The sequence below is a fragment of the Phragmites australis genome, chromosome 10 (assembly GCF_958298935.1).
Source record: "Phragmites australis chromosome 10, lpPhrAust1.1, whole genome shotgun sequence".
In the NCBI taxonomy this organism is placed as follows: Eukaryota; Viridiplantae; Streptophyta; class Magnoliopsida; order Poales; family Poaceae; genus Phragmites; species Phragmites australis.
The window spans coordinates 30,141,177-30,167,467 of NC_084930.1; the positions used below are offsets into that span (position 1 = coordinate 30,141,177).

Here is a 26,291-nt window from a genome sequence, read left to right on the forward strand (position 1 = left end):
CGGCTAGTACACGGGTTTGAGACTATAAATACCTCTCTACTCAGTCATTTGAAGGTGTGGCATGCTGCTGAAGTCTAGAGAAAGCTCATACACACTTGAGAAGACATTCAAGCCACCAAAGTGCTTAATATGATTATCTAAGGCGATTAAGTATAAGATTAGTGAGTGATTATTACTTATAGGCTAAGAGAGAGTGTTGCTAGGTGATTGTTGCCTAGTGGATCAAGGAGTGATCCAACCTTGTATCAAGTGGTACGCCGACACCTTGGAGTCTTGGTGACTCGTCGGCAAGCTTGTTGACCCTCTGACTTAGTGTGAAGTAGTGACAAGAAGCATGTATGGGAACGCGGAGATCCTTGCCTTGGTGGCTCAAGATCCGAAGTGATCGCGATGGCAAAGAACTGGAAGAGAGGCTAGTGGTGAGATTTTGCCTTGGTGACTTAGTGGCTCATCCAGATGGAGGCCTTGTCTTATGACTTGGTGGCTCAAGAGCCATGACCGGGTGCCGACCGGGAGCATATCATTTGTGGAGCTCTAATGTGGACCAGGGGTGGCATTTATGCAATCAATACTCGGGATAAAAATTCTTTATACTGAGTTTACTCTCTCTACTTTATTTACGTTTCCACATTTACATTATTGCAATTTATCTTCTTAGATAGGTTGCAAGCGTTTTGATTAGTAGAGTAGACTCACTAGATAAACTTAGAGCACATTTAGATAGAAATTGATATAGGTTTACCTTGTGTAGTTTTTGGAGCCGAATAGATTCTAAGAGTCCTAATTCATCCCTCCTCTTAGGGTGTCACCGATCCCTTCAGGTGCTCTTGCTATCTACACACTGGACCATACGGTGAGTAGCATCTCCACTATGCCTAACACAATTCTCCTATAAAATGCTCCGGTGTTGTATCTCATTGAACACTAGATCATCTAGTGTATTCAACTCTATCTTTTGAGAATTTTCACAAGTCCTGTAAAATACTCTGATGTTCTCTTCACTCTAACACCAGACCATCCGGTGTTGACTTGTTCTTTTTCTAGCCAAAAATGCTCCGATGAGATTAACTTGTTGATCGTTGAACCATTTGATGTACTTATTATCTCTCTGACCTATGTGAAAAATGCTCTGGCGAGTTTAACTCATTTAACACCAGATTATCCGGTGAGAATAATTTTGTTAAGATCATCTAATTCAAACTTTCTTGAGCTATAACTTTTTGACATCTCAACCATGAGTTTCTGTGAGTTATCTAGTACTAGAATTTCACAAATGTGCATCTAACCAAGTTTAGACTTAGTTAGATCAAACTACTACTCTTAGTTCCTCTTTATAGTACGATAAAAAAACTAAGAAAAAAAACCTATGTTACTCTTAGTGTCATTCATCTTCTCGTGACATTTAGAACTAGAAGATCTTTAATCTTGATGCTCATATCTTTTGATCATCTGTAGAATCAATTTAAAGACCAATAATATCTAATCATCATTGTGAATTAAATTGAATTAAACTTTTAATACCGTCAAAACAAACCTATTAATTATAATAATACGATAATTATTAATCACTCGAACGCTTATCACTTACCTGGATGCTACATGCCTCACTCACTCCCAGCGAATCTTTCTTTCTTCTTTTATGCAGAAACAGCATGATGATTCGTAGGATATACCGGCGCCGGATGCTGGTCCCAAACAATCGACCATCGGCACATGGTTTCTGATGAAGGCGAGCCAACATTTTTAAGCTCAGTACTAAACATGGGGAGGTGCTGTACAATCGTGAGTTTTATGTACCGGACAATTCGCTCTCTCTACACACGCTTTCAAAGAATAACCCTTCGTTTTTCTATAGAAAAACAAGGTCAAAAGTACTATATCATTCCGTTAAGAGTGTTTCCAACGATCCATATTAGCTAGTTATAAGGATATTTATATCATATTTTTATCTATGTGGAGAAGAGTTAATAGGAGAAGAGAGAAAAACATAGGTAATCAATCTATAACGCATTTCAAAATACATGTAGACTTTTAATTAATATCCTATTTATGTTGACCTATTTTAAATTAGAAGGAAATAATGCAGCTTGTTCATTAAAATGGTTGTCTATTGTGTTATTTATAAATAACATAAATAATTTTTATAGCTAGTGGATGGTTATAATGGGGAACAATTGATCTTTTGCCATCCTATCAGATGGCGTATACCCAAATGCCACTCTACCAGAGTTTCTCGTTCATTTGCCATCCAAACACCCAAACACGATTCAAATCCGGTATCTTGTCATGCACAGTAACTTTCCTGTTGTGCAGTAACCATGAGCTAAAAAGGCAAAAAATGTTTCCATTTTTGTACATACTCTATAATTCCTAAGAAGTCTATTTAACTAGATTTACCTAAAAATCTTGTGTACAATTTAAACTAAAATTCTTCAAAAAGTGCTACTTTTGCAACTTCTAGCAATTTTTAAGTCCTCTAAAAAATTTGAGAAAATTCACTAATATTCTTATAATGTGATTTAATAATTTATAAAATTATCTCCCACCCTAGGTTATAAGGTGAAAAGTGAGTTACTTTGTAATGCATCAAGTGAGTTACTAATAAATAGGCATTACAAAGTAACTTATTTTTTCAACTTATAACCTAGGGTGGAAGATAATTTTATAAATTATTAAATCACATTAGAGGAATATTAGTGAATTTTTTCAGATTTTTTGGAATTTAGGTGAGGATTTAAAAATTGCTAGAAGTTTCAAAAGCATCACCTTTTGAAGAATTTTAGTTTGAATTCTATACAAGATTTTTAGGTGAATATAGTTAAGATGGGTTGCTTATGAATTATAGATTATGACATTTTTGTGCCTTTTTTAAGCTCATATTTACTGTTCACAACGGGAAAGTTGTCGTGCGCGACGGGAAACCGGATTTGAACAGTGTTTGAGTGGCAAAAGAGCGAGAAATTAACTCCGGTAGAGTGGTATTTGGGCGTACGCCATCTGATAGTATGGCAAAAAAATCAATTGTCCGTTATAACGGTGGTTCTAACAAAAAGAAGACATATATGCATGAGCGTTATGTCTCGTCTACCTAACTAAAGAAGTTTGGACTTTGGAGTGTTAAAGGCCGCTTAGCATGGGTGGGCAACAACATAGTTTACACAACGCAATCACGCGTGCGCCGGTTGATTACCATTTCATTGATGTGAATGTATCTTCTAAAAACGCTATCGCACTCGTAGTGAAGGATAAAAATCCCATTGCTATGATGTGCTGAAGTACTCATCGTGCATGCAATGGCACTTTGTTAGTGCAGCTTTGCTTCGCATACCCGATCGTATCAAGACTTTGATCCAAAGCTGCATTATAAAACCAAGAACCCCTCACGGTGACACAAACTGAAAGTCTGCAACTCAGTAAGGAGAACTGGGAGTTGGCACCACGGCTGCAAAGTGAAAGCGCAGATCAAGGGGACCTGCAATTTCAAGTGTGTATCATCCAATGGAATCATGAGAGGGCCGGGTTAGAATATACTCCATGAGCACAGATCTGATAGATGCAACCTTGCAGTCTTCACAATCTGTTCCCTAAAGTACAACACAGCCTGAAAAATCTGCACATGCTTTCTACCTAAACTCTCCATTCATAATTCAGGCATAAAGCAACAACCTATACAGAGATATATGTACTCATTGACAAGAATTGTGTCAAGAACATATGTGTGCCACGAAGAAACAAGCACATTCACATGAAGTTGTGCTTACCAAGGGTTGCCTATTCAGTTTTGCTGCGCATAAGTTAGATTACTCTTTGAGCAGGCTCCTTATGTAAGGCCTGCCCCAGATATAAGTCCTTCATTTTTGTTCTTGAGGAGTCAAACAAGTTCTTTCAGTTAGTGCCAAACTATCAATTACTCAAGATATTTTAGAGCCCGGGCGCCTTTTTTTTTTCCTTCCCTACGACTTGCCGCTTTCTTGCCGGCAAGATTCATTAGCAGGAGGCACAGAAAGTGGCAAGCCGTCCTTGTACCTCCTGCAAGGAGTTGTACCTTTGCTAGTCTCTCATGCCATATTTGAGCAGGCATATGTGCATAGAAATGGACATAAACTTAGCAACTAATTTCAGCATGTGATGAGTTCTTCAACAAAGTAGCCGCCATTAAAATAAATTCTTATGTTACATTTTCCAGGAGTGCAGGGTCATGGTCATTCATCATACAGGCAGGGGATGAACCTTCCTGGGTTATGGGCGGCAGACAGCTTTGCACACGGATCAATGGATGCCTGCCTCCCAAACCCATACAGCAAAAACAACTAGGATTGCCGGTTCATATCTTGGGGGTTGACTTGATGGTATGTAGGGGAGGGTTATTACAGGGGTAGTACGATTAACTAACAATTAACTAATTAAACACGCTTAAACTTCTTCGGAATCAGGGCTAGCAGCAACTGTAATGATCGGTCGTTGTGCTACTGCAGCGGCATTGGGCGCATCGTCGCCGACGGTGATTGCCGACGCTTCCACTGCACCAGCCGGTGCAAGAACTCCATGACCTGGAAAAACAAGGAGTTGATCGACAGCTTGCTTAGTTTTATCTGACACATCGCCATCACCAGAGTGATGGAATGAGTAATTTAGAGAGTGATTGTGTCTATATGTGTGCATGGTATACCTCAGTAGGGTCCTTGAGGGAGTACGATGCGTCAGTCTCCTTGGGGCGCTTGGAGACAAGGATGCCTAGACCTTGAACTCTCTTTCTCAACACCTATAAAATAGGAATAAAACTTCTATTTTTAACCATGGTTGGAACAAACAAAACAGTTGAAATCACCAGGCTCGCAGCATGTAAAGCGACAGCAGGACGTTCGCAATGAAAGCTGCATCTTTTAATTTTTTTCTTCTTGTTGTGTACATGTATGTTGTATGATGTATAGTATATGCACCTTGAAAGCATCCTCGTCGGTCCGGTCGTCCCCGACGTACACCGGCAGGACGTCGCCACGGTCGTCGAATGCTAAGAGAAGGAACAGCCAGCGGACAAAAGCGTCAGTGATCAGAAGATTTTTACTCTCGCGGTGCTGCGATGAAACGGCGGTGATCGCGACGACGGTGACCGAGACATGAAGATGCCATGCGGCACTAACCGAGCGATTTGAGCAAGAACTCCACGGCCCTGCCCTTGTCCCACATGATCGACGGGCGGATCTCCAAAACTTTTCTGCCCTCGGTGAGCTTCAGCTCGGGGTAGTCCCGGAGCACGGCCTTGACCTGCTCGGCCAATGGGCTCCAACTCTGCAGGCCATGGGAGCACTTGTTGAGATGATGCACGATTCACCACCATTTGATCAGCTTAAAATTAACCTTCTCGTTTGAATTGCATCTTCCTAAAGATTGGAGGCAAGTTGGCATCGAATGTCTAAAGGTATTGTAAGACTAGGACGATGAGTGATACCTTCTCATCCACGCATCTGAAGTGCACCGACAGGCAGAACTTGTTGTTCTCCACCCTGGCCCCTTGCGTGGCCTTGGTCTTCTCCAACAGAGCCCTGTAAGCCTGGCCATGTAATCGGCGCGTGCGCAGGTAAATTTCTCATGGCTCAACTAATTACTAGTTTTAATTTTAACACGGTTACAAAAGCCTTAACAATAGATGGTCACTAATAAGAGGGGTTCGTCAAAAACAAAAACTAATAACAAGAGTAATGAACTAGGCAGGCACCTTGTTGATCACCGGCAGGAACTCGCGAGCCGGTTGCAGCAGGACCGTCTTGTCCTCCTGAAAATCCGGAGGAAGAAGTAGCAATTGAGTTAGGCGGAAAAGGCTGGGAAGACTGGGGCTGTGCTGATGGTGTGCATGGGCTATGGCTAGTTGGGTGGAGAGATAAAAGGTAGCTTGAGAGATGAGACGGCCGGCTACCTTGGAGCCCGGGCCCTTGATGTCCATGCCGTGGCTGCCGGCGTAGTAGAGCTCCGAGAGGCCTACGAAGCTGTAGACCTGAACGGCAACAGGAAGAACAAGGAAACTTGATTAGCTCGGAGTAGTGTACGCGTTGATGAATGACAATAGTGTAATGAGATTCTTAGACGTTTGACCTGCACGTACCTTGTCAAGGCACCGGCCGGTCACGATCGCCGTCGGGAAGAGCATCGCTACGTTGCGCACCGCCGACCTCATCTGCGCGCGCGCACCATTGCACAGACACGCGGGAAGACGTAGTCAGCACACGAAGAGGAGTACACGGGAATCTCGACGAGCACAACGGACGCTGTCTCGGTATCGATCTCACTCACCTCGGCGCTCATGAACGCCATGTCGGGGTCGGTGACGATGGGCGACAGCGTGCCATCGTAGTCCATGAACATGACGATTTTCTTCCCCTTCGCCACGGCGGCGATATGGTCGAAGCTGTCCAGCGCCGACGGGTGCTTCCTCTGCGCGCGTCCAAACGAAGAAACCCACTAACAACATGGAACACAAACCACACCCACCGGCGCAGGCGAGAAAAAATGTCGTGGTAACTCACCATCCACGCGGCATAGTCGTCGACGGGGGGGCAGCGGGTCGGTGAAGACGCGCGGATGGCATCGACGACCCAGCTGGTGGGGCAAGGCCGGCCGGGCGCGTGCGCCGCTGCCGGGGCGCCCCGAGCTTCGATGTACTCGTCGTCGGCGCCGGGGAGGCCGAGGCCGCCGTACTTGCCCCGCAGCGACGACACGGCGCCAGCGGCGCCGCGGCACACGAAGAGGGTGCGGCCGGCGGCCGGCAAGGCCGCGGCCGCCGCAATGCCCATGTCCGGGAACACCACGTCCTGGTTCGTCATGGCGCGCGCGCGCACACGCAGACACGCGCCCTCCCCCTGTAGCGCTTGCACGAGGCCAACACTTGAACCGGAACTGCGCGGCTTGTGGGGAGCAGTTTAGGGAGGCGGTTTTCTTGGGTGCGATGCGAGGAAGTGAAGCCCCAAGTGTCGGTACTTATAAAGCGGATTGGCATCCCGCTGCCGTTGTTGACACACTGCGGCACTCTTCAGCCGTCCGATCGTGGCATCAATAATGTACGTTCACTTGTCATGAATGAAACAAAAACTTACTTGTGGACTCAGGGCATATACAATGCAAATGCTCCTACAAAGATGCTTAAAGATAGATAATACATGCCAATTTATCAAGCATCTGTGCAAGAGCTCCAATTTACAATGAGAATAACTAATCTATAGGTGCTTAATTAAATTCTTAGGGCTAAGAGCCCACTTAAGCATCCTCTACCCAACGCAAAGACTCCTGTCATTTTTTTCTCTCGGCCCCTTACCCACACTGCAACCACTACTACAGATATCCTCATCAGTGTCAGTTCAAAATAGTTATCAGTGGCGGGTTTTGAATTGACACTGATTACTCGACACTGATAGTCACAGACTATTAGTGTTGGGTATGGAATCAACACTGAAAATCATTATCAGTGCCGGTTTGTGAATCGAACCGGCACTGTTTGTTTTCACTAACCGACATTGATAGGTATTTCCCGTCCTTTTTAAAATGTGGTGGTTGCCGCTAATACCGTGGCATTTTCAATTTTTGGCCATTGCCAGCAATAGTATACGATATATTTATAGACACGCATATATAAATTTAATTACGAGATGTTAAGTTTTATCGCAGCATATATACACAAGCACATATAAATTTCATTTCTAAAACATCAAGTCTCGTCATAGTATATATATACCGCATACATGTGATGTTTCATTACAACAATGAAAAAGAGTTTAAAGTTTCTTGCTAATCAAAAGTTCTGAACTCTGCTTTTTCTTGTTAGATGAAAGTAACGAGAGAGAGGAGCCAAATTCATGGAACTCACCGGTTGGACTGATGACTTGGTCATTGATGAACCCGATAAGTTGTTCTTGAAGTGTGTTGATTTCAATAGCCATGAGTCGATCTATGGACAGCATGAGGAGCTACAATTTCAAGAATTGAAGAAATCAATCCTTATGAACACTTGTTGGACCTGAAAATTAGTCATCAAGATGTATGTCGCATACCTCAGCATCGATCACCTGGTATGACGCGTCTCCATTGAATCTGTGCATGAATTCTATTATATAAAAATCACATAAATTATTGCACGGCCTCTACTTCCTATAAGGAAAGTCATGTCGGATAATCCATTCATTCGCAAATGCTCGGTGTCTAACACTCTTCTTGATGTATCATAGGTACACTATGCATTTATGTGATTATTACCATAAGTAGACTTAGATTCAATCAAATCAAATATTACAAGAGTAATAACAAAATCGTCGGGTTTTACCTTTGTAGCAAGCCAATGATGGGTTGGTAGGTTTCTTTTGGATTATTTTATGAGTCGAAGACAACGATCTTGCTAATGTCTGGCTAGATGACAAGGAGGATCCAGTGATAACTGCACATAGGTCACCATAGGTTAGTTTATCCTAATTTCTAACTATGTATTGCTAAAAAGGGTAGAATATTTAAGAAGGGAAACACATACCCAAAGTGGTAGGGTAAAAGTATGATTTTTTCAATTGTAGCTCCATAATACACTTCAATATATAGTCCTCGGTTCCTTTTGGATCGGATTGCATCATTGTCGGGTTTACATGATGTGGGTCGATGAATTCCACATGGTAGATGCCCTTTGTCCTGCTCTTTGTACCTCCTACATAAGTAATAAGTTAAGACATTCAATCCAATGGTACATGAATGTATACTGTGAATTGTACATATATGACACTTACAATCCAACAACTTAAGGTAGACATGTCGAGGGCATCTTGCTGGTACAGTTGATATATTTTCTCAAATAATATATAAATAGAGTCATCCCCATGGATGAAATCTCGATCCTTGTATCTGGCCTTGAACATTTCTCTACTATCCGGCGACTCCTTTATGTACCACGTATGAAATTTTCGAAGTTGATATGTTATTTTGTCCCACACGTTTGGCGTGACCAAGAGTTTGCCCAACTTAAATTACCATCTCCTGACTGCTTTTGGTGTCAGGGACTCATCTAGAAATTGCTCTTTTGTCATTTTACCATCTATAAGAAATCTTTCTAAATTCTGTTCTTGTCGTATCTGTTCGATAGAAGACTCCTTCAAGTATTTCTTACTTTTGATACGCGCATAGTCTGATTTACTCTTATGCTCAACAGGTTTAGCCATCTTCAAGAAAAACTTCTGTGTTTCTGCACGAATTGGTATTTTCTTTTCAGGCTCTGGCTTTTGAAAGAATTTCTTAACACTAGTGTCCACTATCGCTCTGTTTTCCTCTGGTGTTTGTTCATAAGATAACTTTTTAGGTGCTGCCATCTTCTTAGGTGCCTTTTGCTTCTAGGATGAAGTCGACTTCTAAGATAAACTCAAATTCTTAGATTGTGCAGCTGTTATCAACTTCGGAGGGGGAGGAGTTTCCTCTGTTGGTGGTGGTGTGCTGATTTTGGAGGTGGAGGAGTTGGCTCTCCTGGTGGCACTGGTGTTGACTTCTAAGGGGGAGGAGTTGGCTCCCTTGGTGGCGACTTGCGTAAGGGAGGAGTTGGCTCTCTTCTGGGTGACGGTGGCGGTGGCCGCGATTGGTGGAGGAGTCAAAAAAATTCTGTGTGGTGGGTCCGACTCCACATCAAATGATTCGTCTATCTCATCTTCAAACACTATGTAGTGCTTAGGCCACAACACAAAGCCACCTATATTTGATCTGAACCTCTTGGAACCCATCTCTCTGGGGTAATACATGTTAATCTTACGGTACGGACTTCGTACGGAGTCCACATGGACCTTGGCGTATCCCCACGGTATCGGAAGATCGTTGAAAAGAGCTCCTTCCATGCATTGGTCGACCTGCCCCATAGCCACCGTGGTGGTAATGTTCAAGGTGGGCATGACAAGTTTGCACACTTTACTTTTTGTGATGTCATCCATGGGTAACGGGCCGATTCTTGTTCTGCAAACCCCGCAGACGCACAGCTGCTCCGATGACCACTAGGGCTCACATAAATTTTCTTCGCCTTGCTGTTACTTGTTTCCTTGCTAAAGTGCTTCTTTGATTTTTGCGTCTGTCATCTGATGCTCTTGGACCAGTTCTTACCGTACTAAAGCCAGCAACTCTTCCAGTTCTTCTCTCCTTCTCTTTCGACTCCTGTAACTTTCGATGACTTCTAGGAATCCCTCTTTCCAAGGCATCACACCCTTGTCTCTGGTGTGACCTGGGTTCTCCTTGGTTCCCAGTACCAAGGTTGGCTAGTCTTTCTCCCTTTTTGGCCTGAAAGAGCATTGAAAGACTGGGTGTGGGCATCTGCAATTCTTTGCGTCACTTCCTATTCTCTATCGCTTTTGAAGATTAGGCCGCCATCTGCCAATAAAGTCACCCCTCTCGCGTACACATAGTGCTTTGCTTGTTCAATCCAGTCGGCTGTTTGAGGTGTGGCACCACTGTGAGTTACTTGTTCTTCCATCTCTTCCCACTCGTCGTATTTCCTCACGTACCCACGCGAGCCAGTTCTGTGGGGGTACATGTTCTTGTGGGAGTTGGCCTTGTTTACCTTACTTAGTCGTTGTGCTTCCTCTGACCGCTTGTACTCTATGAAATCATTCTAAAATGGTTCCACCATCGGATAATCATCCCATTTTGGTATCTGACCCACCAAGTAATAATTTCTCCACAGCTTACCCTTAAAATTGTTGACCGCGATGGCCATTGTTGATAGGGAATGATGCTTCTCTTTGGCCATGTTGTATTCTTCAGGGTATTCAAACTTTGCCACCAACTTGCCTCACATAAGAACCTTGATGTTATCGGGAACCACCCACATGTCATCTCATCTGCCTCTCCAACTTCTATATATGATTCCAACATGGTCCCTCACTAGAGACCCAATTGTTGTTTTGATTGGCCCCATAACAATTTTAGGTCTCATGGGCTCCCCAACTGAATTGACCTCCGTGATGATAAAACGTCTCTCGGGCATCCTGCTGGGATCTCATCCACTCCTCTCTTCTCCTGTCATCTCATCACCCTCCAAAGCATCAGCATCAGGATTGATCTGATCCTCCGTAGCATCATCTTCGGCCTTGCCCCGCGCAACCTCAACGACTGTCTCCAACTCAAACTGATCCATGTTCAGGTATGCACTCGGGCTACCGCCTCTCATCTAGTCTAGCTCCATGTTTGCAGGCTCATCTTGTACCGAGGCTGGAGCCGAATCTGAGGAGGGGCCTTGTATCGGAGGGGGGACAGGATGAAGCCTTGCACGGTGGTTGGATTTTGCACATGCCATTCCTACATAAAACTTTGAGACACAAAAAACACTGGATTTAGAGTTAAAATTAATGAGATATGTAATCAAATTATGGTTACAATATATGCATTGATTCACATTTAGAAAAAGGCCAAGTAAAACGTTCATATGGTTAGTAAGTCGTTGTCTTGCTCATGGACATGTGCTAGCTAGCTAGGTAGCTATATTTGTTTACATATTGACATTGATGAAAAATTTGATGGAAGAAGATCCCAATCCCAAAGAAAAAGATGCTTCTGATTTTCATATTAAGTTATATGTCATGCTCATGACATATAAAGATGCTAGATATCGAACAATCATGCTATCATGTCTTATAAGTAAACAAATAATATGTATAATGCTACACATAATAGAGACATTGGCGATTTAAATCATTGCTACACATAATATGTACACGACTTCACCTTACAGAATCCGAACTAATTTAGCAAAGCAGACAACAACTATATAGCCAAAAAAAAAATTCAAGTTCACATTCAATTTGTGCTTAGAGATATGTCATATTTTCAATAGAATATGCAAGAATGATTACTGAAAGCATCCTATGCAAGATCTAGTAGACTTGCATTTTTTACAACAAATAAGCAACTTTTGATTGAATTGACTCATATAATATGCAGATTTGCATTTTTCACAAACTTTTGGGAGTTTGAAACAAAAAAATGAATATAGTGAATAGAAATTGAATCAAAACAACTCGATAAGGAACAACATATGTAACACCCCAGGGTCCCACAGACGCTTGAAATGCTACTTAACTACACTTCAAGCATACCGAACTATATATATATATAAATTTCGGCAGCATCTCTCTTGAAACGAGATGCAACATGGAAGCAACAACAGATAGAGGTATATATTATGAAATAACATCACACTAACATTTAAAAATATCCTAGCAAAAGAGAAGAACAAGAACTTGACCACTCTAGGGCATATTTAAGATAGTCAAGCAACGACACCAGCATCTATTACATTATTACTGTAACATTACTTTGAATAGTGTAAGTGATGTCATGAATGTGTAAGACGTGCTGCTAAGCCCTTCTCTCCAAACTAGTCTCAAGAAAACAACCTGGGGAGGGAAAATGCAAGGGTGAGATTGGGTAATCTCAGTAAACGAACTACTTTAGCAAGCTATTTAAACCACAATATTTAAAGCATCAATTTAAAACTTACACAGGTAGTAAAGACATTACAGTATTCATCATGTTCATTTTTTTAAGAAGGTTAAACTGTTACTTCTAAAAGTAGATCAATAAAAACATGTTCATAGAAAACATTAATATAATATAAGCCAGATAAAAAAACTATCTATCCCATATGACATGATATCAACATCTATAATTGACTTCAACTTCTAAGAGTTAAATAAGACTTATAAAAAAATTTATCATCATCCAAAACATCATGAATAGAGTTCAAGTCGTAATAATAATAAATGACAGCATTAAGAATAATTCACTCGTAATCACATAACTTCTACAATTGGTAAGATTACTCAAATATTTGCATGCAATTCATCCCAACCAAATAGTATATGAAAGATTACTGCAACACAATATGACGCACATGGATACTATGCAATGCAAATCTACGTAGGACTTCAATACCTTCATGAATCCACAAGTCATACCACAATGAACATATCCACGGAGAAACGGCACTTCTCATAATGATCTCCAATGCAACCTCAACATATCCAGCAATCAATTCTATAAAGCAATACATATGAATGCAATGATATATCTTCTTTTACATCGCAATCCTCCTCGGGCGACGTACGATGTGTACCGGTACAGTTGTGATCTTTACGACATAACTTCCAATGCATATGAAATGCAAGTGCATATGACATGCTGCATTCATATTAAAGTATACCACTAATAATACTTCAAATACCAAAAGGTACAATACATATAACATGATCTTCAACATGCACCTTCGAGACAAAGAAATAAATAATACATTCTTTGCAAGCATCCATCAAGACACAAATAAAGGCTTTATAGTCAAACCCCGACATACTAAATAGGAATTTAACAATAGACTTCTTTCGTATGTATCCACTATGAATATCATATTCTATGCTGAGCACCAATAAAATAACCAATCCACCTATGTTTACCCATGGTTAACCTATTTCATTTGAAACATGTATATGACAGTAAGAACTTTATGATTATAATTGAGTTAGTTCAAAGCATAGATAACCTACACAAGCATACCTCATATGCTATGTTGCACGGTACGGGGATACGGATACGGAGATACGGATACGAGGATACGGGGATATGGTATTTTCAAAAAACAGCAATACGGGGATACGATAAACCCAAATCCAATACTATAACCATAGCTGAATTGTGCATTACATAATAATATAACATAATAATATCATAGAAATATAGGATAAAGAAACATGCTAAGCTCATCAAGAAGTGACAAGAACTCAATCTTCCCCTCCTAATATCTTCTCAAATTCAGAAGATCGAGAAGGAGGAATGAAGGAGTAGCAGCTGCTCCTTTCTTCCCCATTCTTGCTGTCGGCCTGAGCACAGCTGCTCATGGTGGCTCTTCCTCCATCCACCACTATTGCCACGACCACCTCAAATCGGTTCTCTGGGATGTGCTGCATCTTCCCCGCCCCTCCTCTGACTGAGCCCCGCGGCCGCTCGTCGCCGGAGAGTACGAACAGGGCAGTGCCATTGCACAGCGCGCCTAGAGCTCTTCTACACCCATCGCGGAGAGCTGCGCCATGATCTCCTGAAGCTGACGGAGTATCCCCGAAGTATCCATGGAGTATCCCGAAGTATCCCATTTATTTTGTATTTATTTTAAATTGAAAATAAGGGATACACGGGGATACGCGTATCCCCGCCGTATCCCCGCGTATCCCCGTATCCCCGAGTTCTGGACGGCGATACGGCACATCTGGGAAGTATCCGTGCAACATAGCTCATATGTTCAATATACAATCATCCACACACTGAATTTCTGGAACCATCCTCAAGTATTTGCATTTACCCATTCATCCTTATTTAAGCATAAAGCAAAAATATCAACATCAGAGCCACAATACTATCAACTTAATGGCACATTCCCACTAAATTAGGGCAGAAGATTTAATCCTCCAAATTATTAAATATAACTATGTATGCTTCATTATTAAGAATGGAGGTAGTAAAAATAACAAGTTAAAGTTGTAGCAACGCAACAGCTACATTCACTTGCCTTTACCGACGATGAAGATAAGACATACACGCCTCGTTGCAACACCACCTGCTCATGCACTCACATATCAGCACCACCACACAACAAATAACATACAAACAGCATGGAACACGGTCCTACACCTCGCAACCTGCTAAACCTACAAACCAACATCTTCACATTCAATTGACTGCAGTAGTGCTGCTTCACCTTTTCGTATCTATTTTTCTACCATATATATGATAACAAATAAATACATATTTGGAAAATAAAGAAGGATATCTACAACTTTCATAGAGAAAAAGTAATTTTATCATGCCTCTAAAGTCGCCTAAACGGACTCTCAACACAGCACTGATAAATTGTCACTGATTTTGAACAGTAGTTATCTAAAACTGAATATCTCCAAAACTACTCAACTAAAAATTCTAATATTTGGTGGAAATGGACATAACAACAAGAGCTACAACATTGGTATAAAATTGATCTACATAAAAGGTCATTAACTAGAACTAAACATGCTCTGAACATTGATTAAATTTTCTGACGGCCAAAACAAGACAGTCTACGTTGATGGAGCATAACTGGAGTTTTAGTTAACCAAAAATTACGTTCTTTAGCGATATGAAAAGAATAAGAAAACTTTTACAACTTTTCTTCACATTGAAAAAACTGGTTCGACCTCTAAGCAGTTGAAAACTGAATAGATCTATGACTGTCCCGCACCACATCAGAACCTGACAGCCAACTTCAAAATTTCATAACTCCTAAACCACTTGGGTTAAAATCGTGAAATTTTATGAGCACAGAGATATCTGAATCCCCTACAACTGTTTCTAATATGGGTTTGGTAGATTTGGCCTAGAACATAGATAAAAACCGACCCCTAGCCGAATGCACAATCTGACAGAAAACAACAACCCGAATTCGAGGTTAAACTCTAATATCACCCCTAATCCTCTAATTCCCAAAACTAAAAAAAAACTTCTCCAAAAACCAATTGCAGAGAAAAATATTGTTTTGTACCTCACCTAGGGTTCCCCATGAAAACTTTGCAGCAGCAGCTCTCCTCCTCCAACCTTTCCTTTCTCTTCTCCTCCTTCCTGCAGCCCTTCTCCTCCTCCACTTCCACCTCCTTCTCCTTCCTCTTGGGCGCCTAGATTAGCAACAGCGGGGGGAGAGAGAGATGCACCAGCAGCCAGGGGAGGGGCAGCTCTTTTGGTCGAGCAACTTTTGGATGGATCGGTGTGCATCCGGCCCTCTTATCTCTTCTTTTTTTTTAACTTTTCCTTTTCCATCCAACGGCCAAAATTAATTGGGTTCGCCATGGATTCGCCGGTGTCCTAATGGGACATTTAAATAGTAAAATGGAATCGCCTTGACGAGTTCTACACATCCGTGGTCTCTGATCGCCCATCTGAACAACGGATCTAAAAAGTCAAATTTTGCACTTCCGGAAGACCCATGGTTAACCGCTTTATTTTATTTCGTAAACACTTGGGGTATTACAACATGCAAGCTTATTATATGAGTCAATTCAACATGGAGGGCTCGAGGTGGACGGAATAAAGTTCCCTTTGCTTTTGCATAATGGCTAGGTTCAGACGATTGCTTCAAGTGCTTATTTGCTGAAGGCATGTATTTCAATAAGCACTAGCACATGTGTTCATTTGTATGGATAAGCATTCTCATAAGGTTATGCACATATTTACTATATCAGGTTGCCCGCAATTAACAAATACCGAACTAACACAGTGGTACTAGGAATAGCAGTAAACCAATATAGAACTAACTAGAAAGGAAATAGTAATAGCAATAGTAGATTGGTTTCAGTATTCTAGGAATAGTAATAAACTAATACAAAATAAAGGTTCTACATGGCAAGATAACATTAGAAAAGAATTAGGGCTAGCATATACAAACTATACAAAATTTCAAAAACATGCTTTTTGCCAGTAGAACAAACCAGCTAGCTAGTAGCTGCAAAATTCAGAGAACAATTTACCTAACTAGCATCTTAGTGATCGAACTTCTACAACAATTTGCTCCAAAAATTCTGAAGACTTCATATTCTCTAGATCACTCAATCAGAGAAAATTGCTTGCCTAACTCTAACAGAGGGGGCGAAGGGGGAAGCGGACGACGATGACTACAAGGAAGGAGTGCCTTCTGTCGTTGGCTGCGGGGAGGAGTCAGCGCATCGGGAGGAGTAGCGGTAGTGCTTCGGGAGGAGGTGGCAATCGGGGAGGATGCGGCGGTCGGGAGGATGTGGCGACCGGGGAGGAGTCAGCGTGTTGGGAGGAGGAATGGTAGTGCGTCGAGGAGGCGGCAGTCGAGGAGGAAGCGTTAGGAGGAGGCGGCGACTGGGGAGGTGGCGGTCGAGGAGGCGGAGGTCGAGGAGGGGGTGGCTAGGGAGGAGGTGGCACGGTTGGGGAGGAGGCGGCGGTCGAGGAGCTGACGGTCGGGGAGGATGCAGCTGTCGGGGAGGACCAACACTCGAGGATGAGGTGCGTTAGGAGGAGGAGGAGCGGCCTAAAATGGTGAATGGAGCGAACGAGGAGAGCGGCTAAGTGTTGGTATATATAGATAGAAGCATCAGTGCCGGTTCTAGTTGCTAACTGGCACTGATATATGGAGTATCAGTGCCGGTTACTACTTAGAACCGGCAGTGATAAATACTTTTTCCCTGGAAATATTCTTTTATTGTTAAATTTGGCTGAAAACTTGAAAAATACATAGAAAAATGATTAGACTTGAGAAAAATATAAAACGAAATTTGCTGAGTTTGTATTACTATCGCCTACATGATAAAAATACTTGCATACATGAAATGACATTGAATTATCTTTATTTCATTAATAAGTTTGTAATTTGTTAATTCTGTAATGAAATTATGAAATATCCATATAAAAAAAACATGTGAAACCAATTATGTTAAACTTAATTTTTCATACTCTTTACATGAAAATTAACGTTAACCACTGATTCTGGGTTAACTTTGTGGTTTTTAGCTCTTCATTTGATTTTCTCCTTTTAATCAATTTGAATTCTAACCAATTCACATAAGTCCAATTGCATGGTGTGGCACTCAGATCAAAACTTTCAAAAAGTTACTCTTCACCATACATGTCCTCGATACAAATACATGAAAGCTGCTTTCATTAAACGATTAATGCTTCATTGTGGTCATGGCGTATGTAGGTAGCTTCCTTAGTGTCATTAATGAGAGGAAGTTCGACATTCTCTCCAAAAGTAGACAGGTCATCGAATGTGTTGCGGTCTTCTTCATCGATAATATCCTCAACATCGACAATCTTTCTTTTTCCTTGAAGAACCACGTGACACTCCTTGATAGCTGGACCCGGGTCCTTTACATAAAAAACTTGAGCAACATTCTTAGCAAGCACGAATGTTTGTTCTCCGTATTCGATGAGTTTGAGGTCCACGGTAGTCATACCGTACTTGTCGACCTTGACTCCCTCTAGGAGCCTAACCCATTGGCACCAAAACAGAGGGACTATTAACTCGCCATATTCAAGATCCCAAATCTCCTCTATGAATTCATAGTAGGTTTCTCTATTGCCAGCGCAGAAATAGGCATCAATACGGACACCGCTATTTTGATTAGTGCTCTTGTTGTCTTGTGCTCTCGTATAAAATGTATAACCATTGATCTCGTATGCTTGGAATGTCCGAATTGTAGTTGACGGGCCATTAGCCAGCAGTTCCAATAGAGCATCCTTATCCATCATGTGTTGACGTAACCAATTACCGAAATTATCTCTGTGCTCTCTCGCGATCCAATCATCTGACTTCGTTGGATTTGTGGAGCATAGTATGCTCACGTGCATATTGACATACAGGATCACTACAAGTGATTGTTGCAGAACTGCAAAGTGTGCTTGAGTGAATGGAACACGATCTTTGATATGGATTGACGTATGACCTATTGTCCTTTTCCCCTTTAGCCTCCCCTCATAGCGAGATATAGGCATAGTAATCGCGTTCAGTTTCATGTAATCAATGCAAAACTCAATGACCTCCTCTGTACTCCACCCTTGGGCAATGCAACCTTCTGGGCGACCTCGGTTACGAACATATTTATTTAGAACCCCCATGAACCTTTTAAAAGGATACATCTGATGCAGAAACATGGGACCAAGGCTCTTTATCTCACCCACAATGTGAACAATTAGATGAGGCATTATATCAAAAAATACCGAAGGGAAAATAGTCTCAAACTGATATATAGTATAGACCACATCTTTCTGCACCTTTACCAGTTTGTTCGGATCAATGACCTTCTATGAAACTGCGTTGAAGAATGAACACAACTTTATGATTCGGTCTTGGACCTTATCCGGCAAAATAGCTCTAATTGCAATTGGAAGCATATGCGTCATCATCACGTGACAATCATGAGACTTCGTGCCAACTAACTTCTTATCTTTCATGTTTACTACGCTCCTGATGTTGGATAAGTAACCAGTTGGAACTTTGACATCACGCAAGCAACCACACAAGCGGGTCTTCTCTTCCTTGCTCATAGTGTAGTAAGTTGTGGTAAGTTTCTTTTTGCTATTGTCTAATTGTATGTAATGTAGGTCCTTCCTTAGGTTTATTTCTCCCAGGTCCAGCCGTGCATTTAGTGTATCTTTTGTTTTCCTGGAAATATCTAATAAGGTACCAATCAATCTATCAAACATATTCTTCTCCACGTGCATGACATCGATTGTGTGTCGGACCATAAGATACTTCCAATAGGTAGCAACCAAAATATTGATATCTTTTTCACATAAGAGCATTTTGTCAAGACGGGATTTTTGTACTGCCTGGCCCCATTCCAAGTACAACTCTAGGTGTTTTACCATCCTAAATACTTATTCTCCAGTGCGAATCTTTGGATCTTGACATGCTCCACTGTCCTGTCAAAAGCTCTTTTATTCTTGCAGTATGGGTGATCTGGACGAAGGAACCTACAATGACCCATAAAGATCATTTTTTGACTGTTCATCAGCCCCCCCCCCCCTCCGTTTCCTCTAAGCACTGAACACATCCATTGTATCCTTTTACCGTCTGCCCTAATAGATTCCAAAGAGTGGGCCAATATGAGATCGTTACAAATAACATTGCGTGCAGGGTGAAATTCTCACTTCTGTACCCATCCCATACCCATACACCATCTTTCCATAATACAAGAAGATCTTCAACTAATGGTTTGAGGTACACATCGATATTGTTGCCTGGTTGATTCGGCTCACTAATCACCAAAGGCATCATAAGGTACTTCTGCTTCATGCACATCTAAGGTGGAAGGTTGTAGATACAGAGAGTCACAAGCTAAGTGCTATGGGTACTTCTCGTGTTGCTGAAAGGATTTATCCCATCCGTACTTAATTCGAGCCTTATATTCCTCACTTCATCTCTGAATTTCTTGTATTTTGAATCAAATCTTCTCCATTGCATGCCATCGCATTAACTTGGCATTCGCTCTGTTAGCAAACAATCGCTTCAAATGGGGGATTATAGAGAAATATCAAACCACCTTAACCGGGGTGGGGGGAGTCTTTTCTTCTTTCTCTTCACCCCCACGCCATCGCTCTCGATATCATCAACGTTGCGCTTGTACCATGGTGCATTGCAAACACGACATGCTTCCAAGTATGAATCCTCACCGCGAAACAACATGCAATCATTTCCACATGCATGTATTTTCTCTACTTTCAATCTCAACAAGTAGACAACCTGCTTGGTATGGTACATATTTTCGGGCAACACATTCTCCCTTGGAAGCAATTCCCTCAAGAATTCTAACAATTCATTGAAGCTCTTATCAGCACAACCATTGCTAGCCTTTATTTGCATCAGTGTCAGCACCACATGCAACTTACTGTGCTCATCTTTACAGTTCGGGGTAAACTGGTGTTTTAGAGTTCTCTACCATACGCTGGAACTTTTGATGTTATCTTTCACTGGTGAAGCCCCCCTCCCCATCGTGCAACATTTTCTCTAAGCCATCTTCATTGTTGCCAACAAAAGTGTCCCCTCTATCGTTCTAGACAGAAGTATCTTCAAATGCTGACATATTGAAGTCTTCGTTAGCCATCATATCGTTGCTTATGTCTTCTTCGACTGTTGGTTGCCCTTCACACCTAACATATTAAAATTCACCATGCTCAGTCCAACGGGTATAGCCAGTCTTGAAACCCCTGCAAATCAAGTGTGCACGAATCTACTCTATGTTTGAAAACTGCTTCTCGTTCTTGCAGTCGACACATGAACAACATATATAGTGATCGACACGCTTCCTTTTTGGCTTCTTGTACACTACGGTAGCCCTCAAAAAATTCTCAATGCCAACAAAGAACTCTGGCCCTCGATCCTTGTACATCCATAACCGATTTATCTGCAAATCATTATAATTAAACACATTCAACTTATAATAATTAAACATTTCAAAATCTAGAACAAATTCATTGAATTACCTTGTATCTTGATTGATCCCTATTTGAGGGCTCATCTCATTCCGGTACTTGGGCCTGGTCGGGGGACCCACCTTCCAAAGGCTGTCGTGTCCGACTGTGACTTGTGGGTAGATGTGCCATTCCTACAACACAATATTCTATCAATTGTGTTAAATTCACTATGTTGATTAATGAACAGAGAAAATTCATTGGATTATTATTTAAATTCAAGACTTTAAAAATATACACAAACCGCATACTAGAAAATTGGAGCTAGATTTTAGGGGCATTTGCAATACCTCTCTGATTTTTTATTCTTTGCAAGGATGCCACTCGAATCACAGTTCTAGTGGTATTTTTGCAATTCTTTTAATGACAATAACGGTTCAAGTAGTGGTAAATTTGTAATTGTCCATAGATTTTAATGTACGCACCCACATCTATTTACATGTGACTATTAATCTACTTCTTAAATTATCTACAATGACAAATAGCGATCTTTCTCTAATTTATATCATATTGGAGCTCTTGCTCATTCCAAAATTCAACACCAAGGAACAACCACCTAAATTCAAATCTAGAGTAATATAGCAACTAAATCTAACTAAGAATCAAATGTAGATCATCTCTATACATCTAACAATGACAAAGTTACAAATTTTTCCTAAATTAGATCTCAATTGCATCTTTAAATCCATAACCATAGAACAAGCACCAACCAACAACCCTAGAGCAATCTACCAAGTAAATCAATCTAAAAAAGAAATATAGATCATCTTATTAACCTTAGAGCACTTGACTCCTCCTAATATTGAATCCTTTAACTGTAGAGATAGCAAAAATAACGATTGGCGTTGTTCTGGTGGGCTTGCGATGGCTCTGATCGTGCTTGGGGGACTCTGGTCGCGCTTGAGGGAGAAGGGAGGCTTTATACTGCAGCGCCCCATTAGTGCCGGTTGGTATATCGAACCAGCACTGTTAGTGTGTATTAGTGCCAGTTCTTAACTCTTTAGTGGTTGTTCGCGCGTGGGAGTTTAAGAACCGGCACTGATATGTCAACAATATCGGTTATTGTTGAACCAACATTGAGAGCGCTACATATGTGGTGTTCTGTAGTAGTGCACACACGCCATTTTTTTAGTTAGCCTGTAGCATCTGACTCCACATGGACGCTCCAAGCATCGGATGCTTAATCAAGTAGCATTTCTGCCCACGAGCGCCCACCCTCTCTGGTGATGAGATCTACCATAGAAAACAAAATACGTAATGGATCATAAGCGCCCTGCCAAGTCATGGCGTTGTCCATGGCCTTAGAACCTTATGTCTTAAAAATGTAGTGTTGTGTAATTGTGGCCGTGTTCCCAATTTAGATCAACCCTAAAGTAAGCGCACACAAATTGATCGTCAGAACAAAAAAAAACTCAAATCAATAAAAAAAATAAAATAAAATGAAGGAGAGTGTCGTTCTGGACGCAAATTGACCGGTGGCGATTGACGTTTCAAACTCAAAATGTTGACACTGTGAATTGGTGGGAGACCATGATTGATGGTGTGCCGAAGGATCAAAGAAAGTGCACTAGTGCAATATTTGTATATGTTTCTTGGAACCTTTGGAAAGAATGGTGCAACAATGTAGAACTTTCCAAGGAATTCCTCTTCAAACATGCGAAGGCCTTCAACATGGAACAAGGATTTTTTTCAAGGGGACCTAAGCACAGGGGGTATCTGGGCCACCGATTGGTGCCTTTAGATTCGTAGCAGCATTGAATGAGGTGGGAGATGGAATTTGTGAAATGAATTTATGAGGGAGTTAGAAAATTATGGAGTGATGAGCTCCCGAACAAATGGGCTGGAAAGAAGGACGGGCATACATAATTTTTTAAATGGGCTTGCACAATTGTACACCATCCCATTACGCACAATGGTACACAATCCAACCAAGAGAGTTGATAGCACCTGCAATCCCCTCATCCTCTTCCTTAGATTCATGATTGAGACGTGGTGCCGACGGTAACGATGCTCGAGGTATGAAAGGTCATCTCGTCAGCGCAACGCGCGGCCACACGATGCTGAAGAAGAAGTCGAACATGCTCATAGTACAGTTCCGTGCCATCCTCAAGAAGATCGCTGCCGCCAAGGAGTCCATGGGCGAGACCATGCGCGCGTCCTCCTTCTCCCTAGCTGAGGGCAAGTATGTCACCAGCGACGGCGTCTACCACATTGTCCTCTAGTCTGTTTGCGCCGCATCCGCTCCCACCAGGAGAACGTGGCTGCGGTCAAGCCCCCCAAGTTCACCCACTCCATGGACCCTGTCGTCGCATTCGCGAGGCCATCCAACGCGTCACTGAGCCTCACAGGACTCGTGCGCAGGGGGCAGCAGGTCGTCGCCTACAGCGCCATGCACGTCACGACCATCAAGGTGCTCATTGAGCTTGCCTCACTCTAGACATGTTTCCTCATGGTCAACGAGGCCATCAAGACCACCAACCACCATGTCAACGCATTGGAGAACGTCATCAAGGCCAGGATCAAGAACACCATCACCTACATCATGGCGGAGATTGACGAGCTTGAGCGCAAGGACTTCTTCAGGTTCAAGAAGATCCAGGGCAACAAGAAGAGGGAGATCGGACGCCAAATGGTCACCTCCAAGCTATTTGTAGAGGAGCAGCTCGCAGAGGAGGTCATGCTTAGGAGGGGCATTTTGGTGGGGGGCTGCAACAAACTTGCTTGTTGCTGGTAGCGAGAAGGATGACAACATCATCTTCTGATCATCTCTTGGTCATCCAATCATTTAATCCGTGCGTAGCATTATCAAGAAAAAATTCTTGATGCGATGGTTTCTTTGCTTCTGTAAAGACTATTGTTGTGGTTTCTAAACCCTGCCAATATCAATTGAGTATTGCAGTTTTTGGGAAACACTAGTTCTTAGATGGACGCTTCTTACCTTTGCTAGATGTGTAAAGGGTGTCCAAAAGTATTCCTGCTTGTGATAATTGATCTGAACTATAATGTTACTGTTTATTAATGTAAACAAGATATGCTAATCACAACCACATAATTTATATTTTCATGCTTACCTGATATCAATGTTCCACTTCACATCATGTTTGTAGTAAGGTTCAAACATCACAATTCACTTGCAGATTGGTCACATTGGTTGTATTGTTTTCTTGTGTTCATTTATCTGAACTCTAGAGTATTTATTGATTCATGTAAACAAGATTTGGTAATCACAAACACACAATTTTTTACTCATGCCACATGATATTGCCATTGCACTTCATTTAGAAACAACACACTTACGCTTCAGGATGCTAGTTAATAGATGTTCACTCCATAATGTTTTAATGTTAGTGGCCATTGGAAAATATGATTTACTGAGCTTCCTATCATTAGGTTCACTTTTAGATTGGTTAGAGAAGATGTATCTAACAGAAAATGAGGATACGATATATAGTATTAAAATCAGAAACAATCAGTGTGATGGGTTATTACAAACAAATTACAATTTACCATAAGTGTGAATTAGCAGTACTACTTTGAAGCATTGGAAAGCAGCATAGTTCCAACTTCCAGGTGCTAATCGTAACATGGTCATGCCTAGAGTGACCATTAACGATTATTGTCAAGCTTTAGGGATGTGTATTTCTGATGCTTGATGGTGCTGCAATACTCGCCTCACTGTGAAAGGGATTTGCCACCTCTTCTATTTTTTTGGACAAAATTGAAACTGAAGAAAACCATCATTGTTACAAAGTTATGAACCAACTCCAATCGTGTGTCAATTCTCAACAATCCATGAAGAAAAAATCTATATCTAAAATAATACAACCAATTTCTGCTGTATACAACATGGAATATGTCTCAAAATTTTGAGATTGCATAGAATGATCTTCAGACACCAGCTCTAGTAATTGCTTGTTGAATAGCTCCAAGTAGGGGTGAATGAAACACAAAATGTAGCGCTCTACCAACAATGGTGGAACAAAACTGAAATGTTGGAGTGTTTGCTCGAAGATGTGGCCTACTCTCAACAAATTCCCATAGAAATGTGGGTGGAATTAATATTAGTGATTCACTAACAAAGAAAATATTAGGATTGAATATAAAACTAGGATGGGAAGGAGAATAGTACAAGTCCTAGAATAACACAGAGTGATCTCCAAAATTAAAGATTAGGAACATTACTGTATTATCTCACAGAAGGGTGATCCAATCATCTGAAGTCCAATTGGGAGCCTCATAGGTCCACTGCACCTTCAACAAATCCACAAGGCAAAACCAATGCATGAAGCCCACCCAAATTAACATTCACCAGAATAAGTCATCATATTTGCATTCATTAAATTACTACCATGGAAAGTTTGACATCACAAAAATGAAAGTGATATAACAAAATCTACTTCATCACAGTTGTTTTGACGTACACGTCACATGAACTTCCCTTGTGTTTGTGACAGATTAAAAATTAGCCCAGCGAGGGAAGACATCCTGGTAGGTCATTCCTCCAGGTCGTACCCGGGCTTAAGAGTAGATGCACACCTAGCCAAGATTCTGCTCGTCTCCAAGTCATCTTCTCAAGGATGAATCTTCCCTGAGAAGGATTATCGGATAAGACCAAAGGTGATCATCTCTCCAACGGTGGGATTTTTGAAATTTTAACTGTCACAGTAGAGGATTCATGTGGTGATGAAAGATTCCTTTCTTTCTTCCAGCGAAAAAGGACAACCTAATGTGAGCCAAACACAGCACGCCTGACAAGCTAGCACACCTGCTCTCCTAGACTCCTTGGTGCCTCTTTGAACATTTCCATTAATGTTTCCTGCAATGTTTTAGGGACAAAGAACTTGCGCATATTTGGTTAAGTAATCAATGTGTTCTTATTTATCATGCTTGTGTGTAAGCGAACATGACAGAACTTATCGTGGGCAAGATACCGATTAGATCTTGATAACTCACTGTGTGTAGCACATCACGCTCCTCTCTTCGGTTAGGGTAGTCATCTTCGTTGCTTCCTAGGAAGCTTAGTCAGTCAGCCTTAGGTCCTTGAGTGATGGATGTCCTAACCCCCAAGCACTCGCAAACGCGATAAGGGACCCTTTCACATCCCGTTAGGTTGTCAACTCAGGAAACCACTATTCACATGAAGGAAGTTGCTTTGGTGTCTGCGCGGTAATTTACTGTTAGCATTCAGTGCCTTGTACCCATGTAGTCCCTGACCGTCTGTCCAGGAAGAGGTTCCGGATAGATAGTTAGAGAGAGATATAAAAGAACTTCCAATGGGAAGCATGAAT

General features: G+C 41.6%; 1 protein-coding gene and 1 pseudogene across 3 annotated transcripts; one reads left to right on the forward strand and one right to left on the reverse strand.

The window, feature by feature from the left end:
• Positions 1 to 4,155: 4,155 nt before the first annotated feature.
• On the reverse strand, positions 4,156 to 6,919 carry LOC133931206 (probable trehalose-phosphate phosphatase 4). 3 transcript variants are annotated; one of them, XM_062378042.1, is made up of 11 exons: positions 6,680 to 6,919; positions 6,522 to 6,628; positions 6,289 to 6,429; positions 6,101 to 6,172; positions 5,915 to 5,992; positions 5,717 to 5,770; positions 5,450 to 5,551; positions 5,142 to 5,289; positions 4,941 to 5,011; positions 4,670 to 4,762; positions 4,156 to 4,550 (listed from the first exon to the last, which is right to left on the reverse strand). In XM_062378042.1, exons 1-11 carry the CDS (start codon positions 6,816 to 6,818, stop codon positions 4,467 to 4,469), a joined length of 1,089 nt encoding a protein of 362 aa, XP_062234026.1. In that variant the 5' UTR covers positions 6,819 to 6,919; the 3' UTR covers positions 4,156 to 4,466. The 3 variants fall into 3 exon arrangements, with proteins under 3 accessions (XP_062234026.1, XP_062234027.1, XP_062234025.1); XM_062378043.1 differs by lacking the exon at positions 6,522 to 6,628 and having other exon boundaries at positions 6,648 to 6,919; XM_062378041.1 differs by having other exon boundaries at positions 6,522 to 6,919.
• A 14,948-nt stretch (positions 6,920 to 21,867) lies between these two features.
• LOC133930226 (V-type proton ATPase subunit D-like) lies at positions 21,868 to 23,765 on the forward strand (annotated as a pseudogene).
• Positions 23,766 to 26,291: the final 2,526 nt, after the last annotated feature.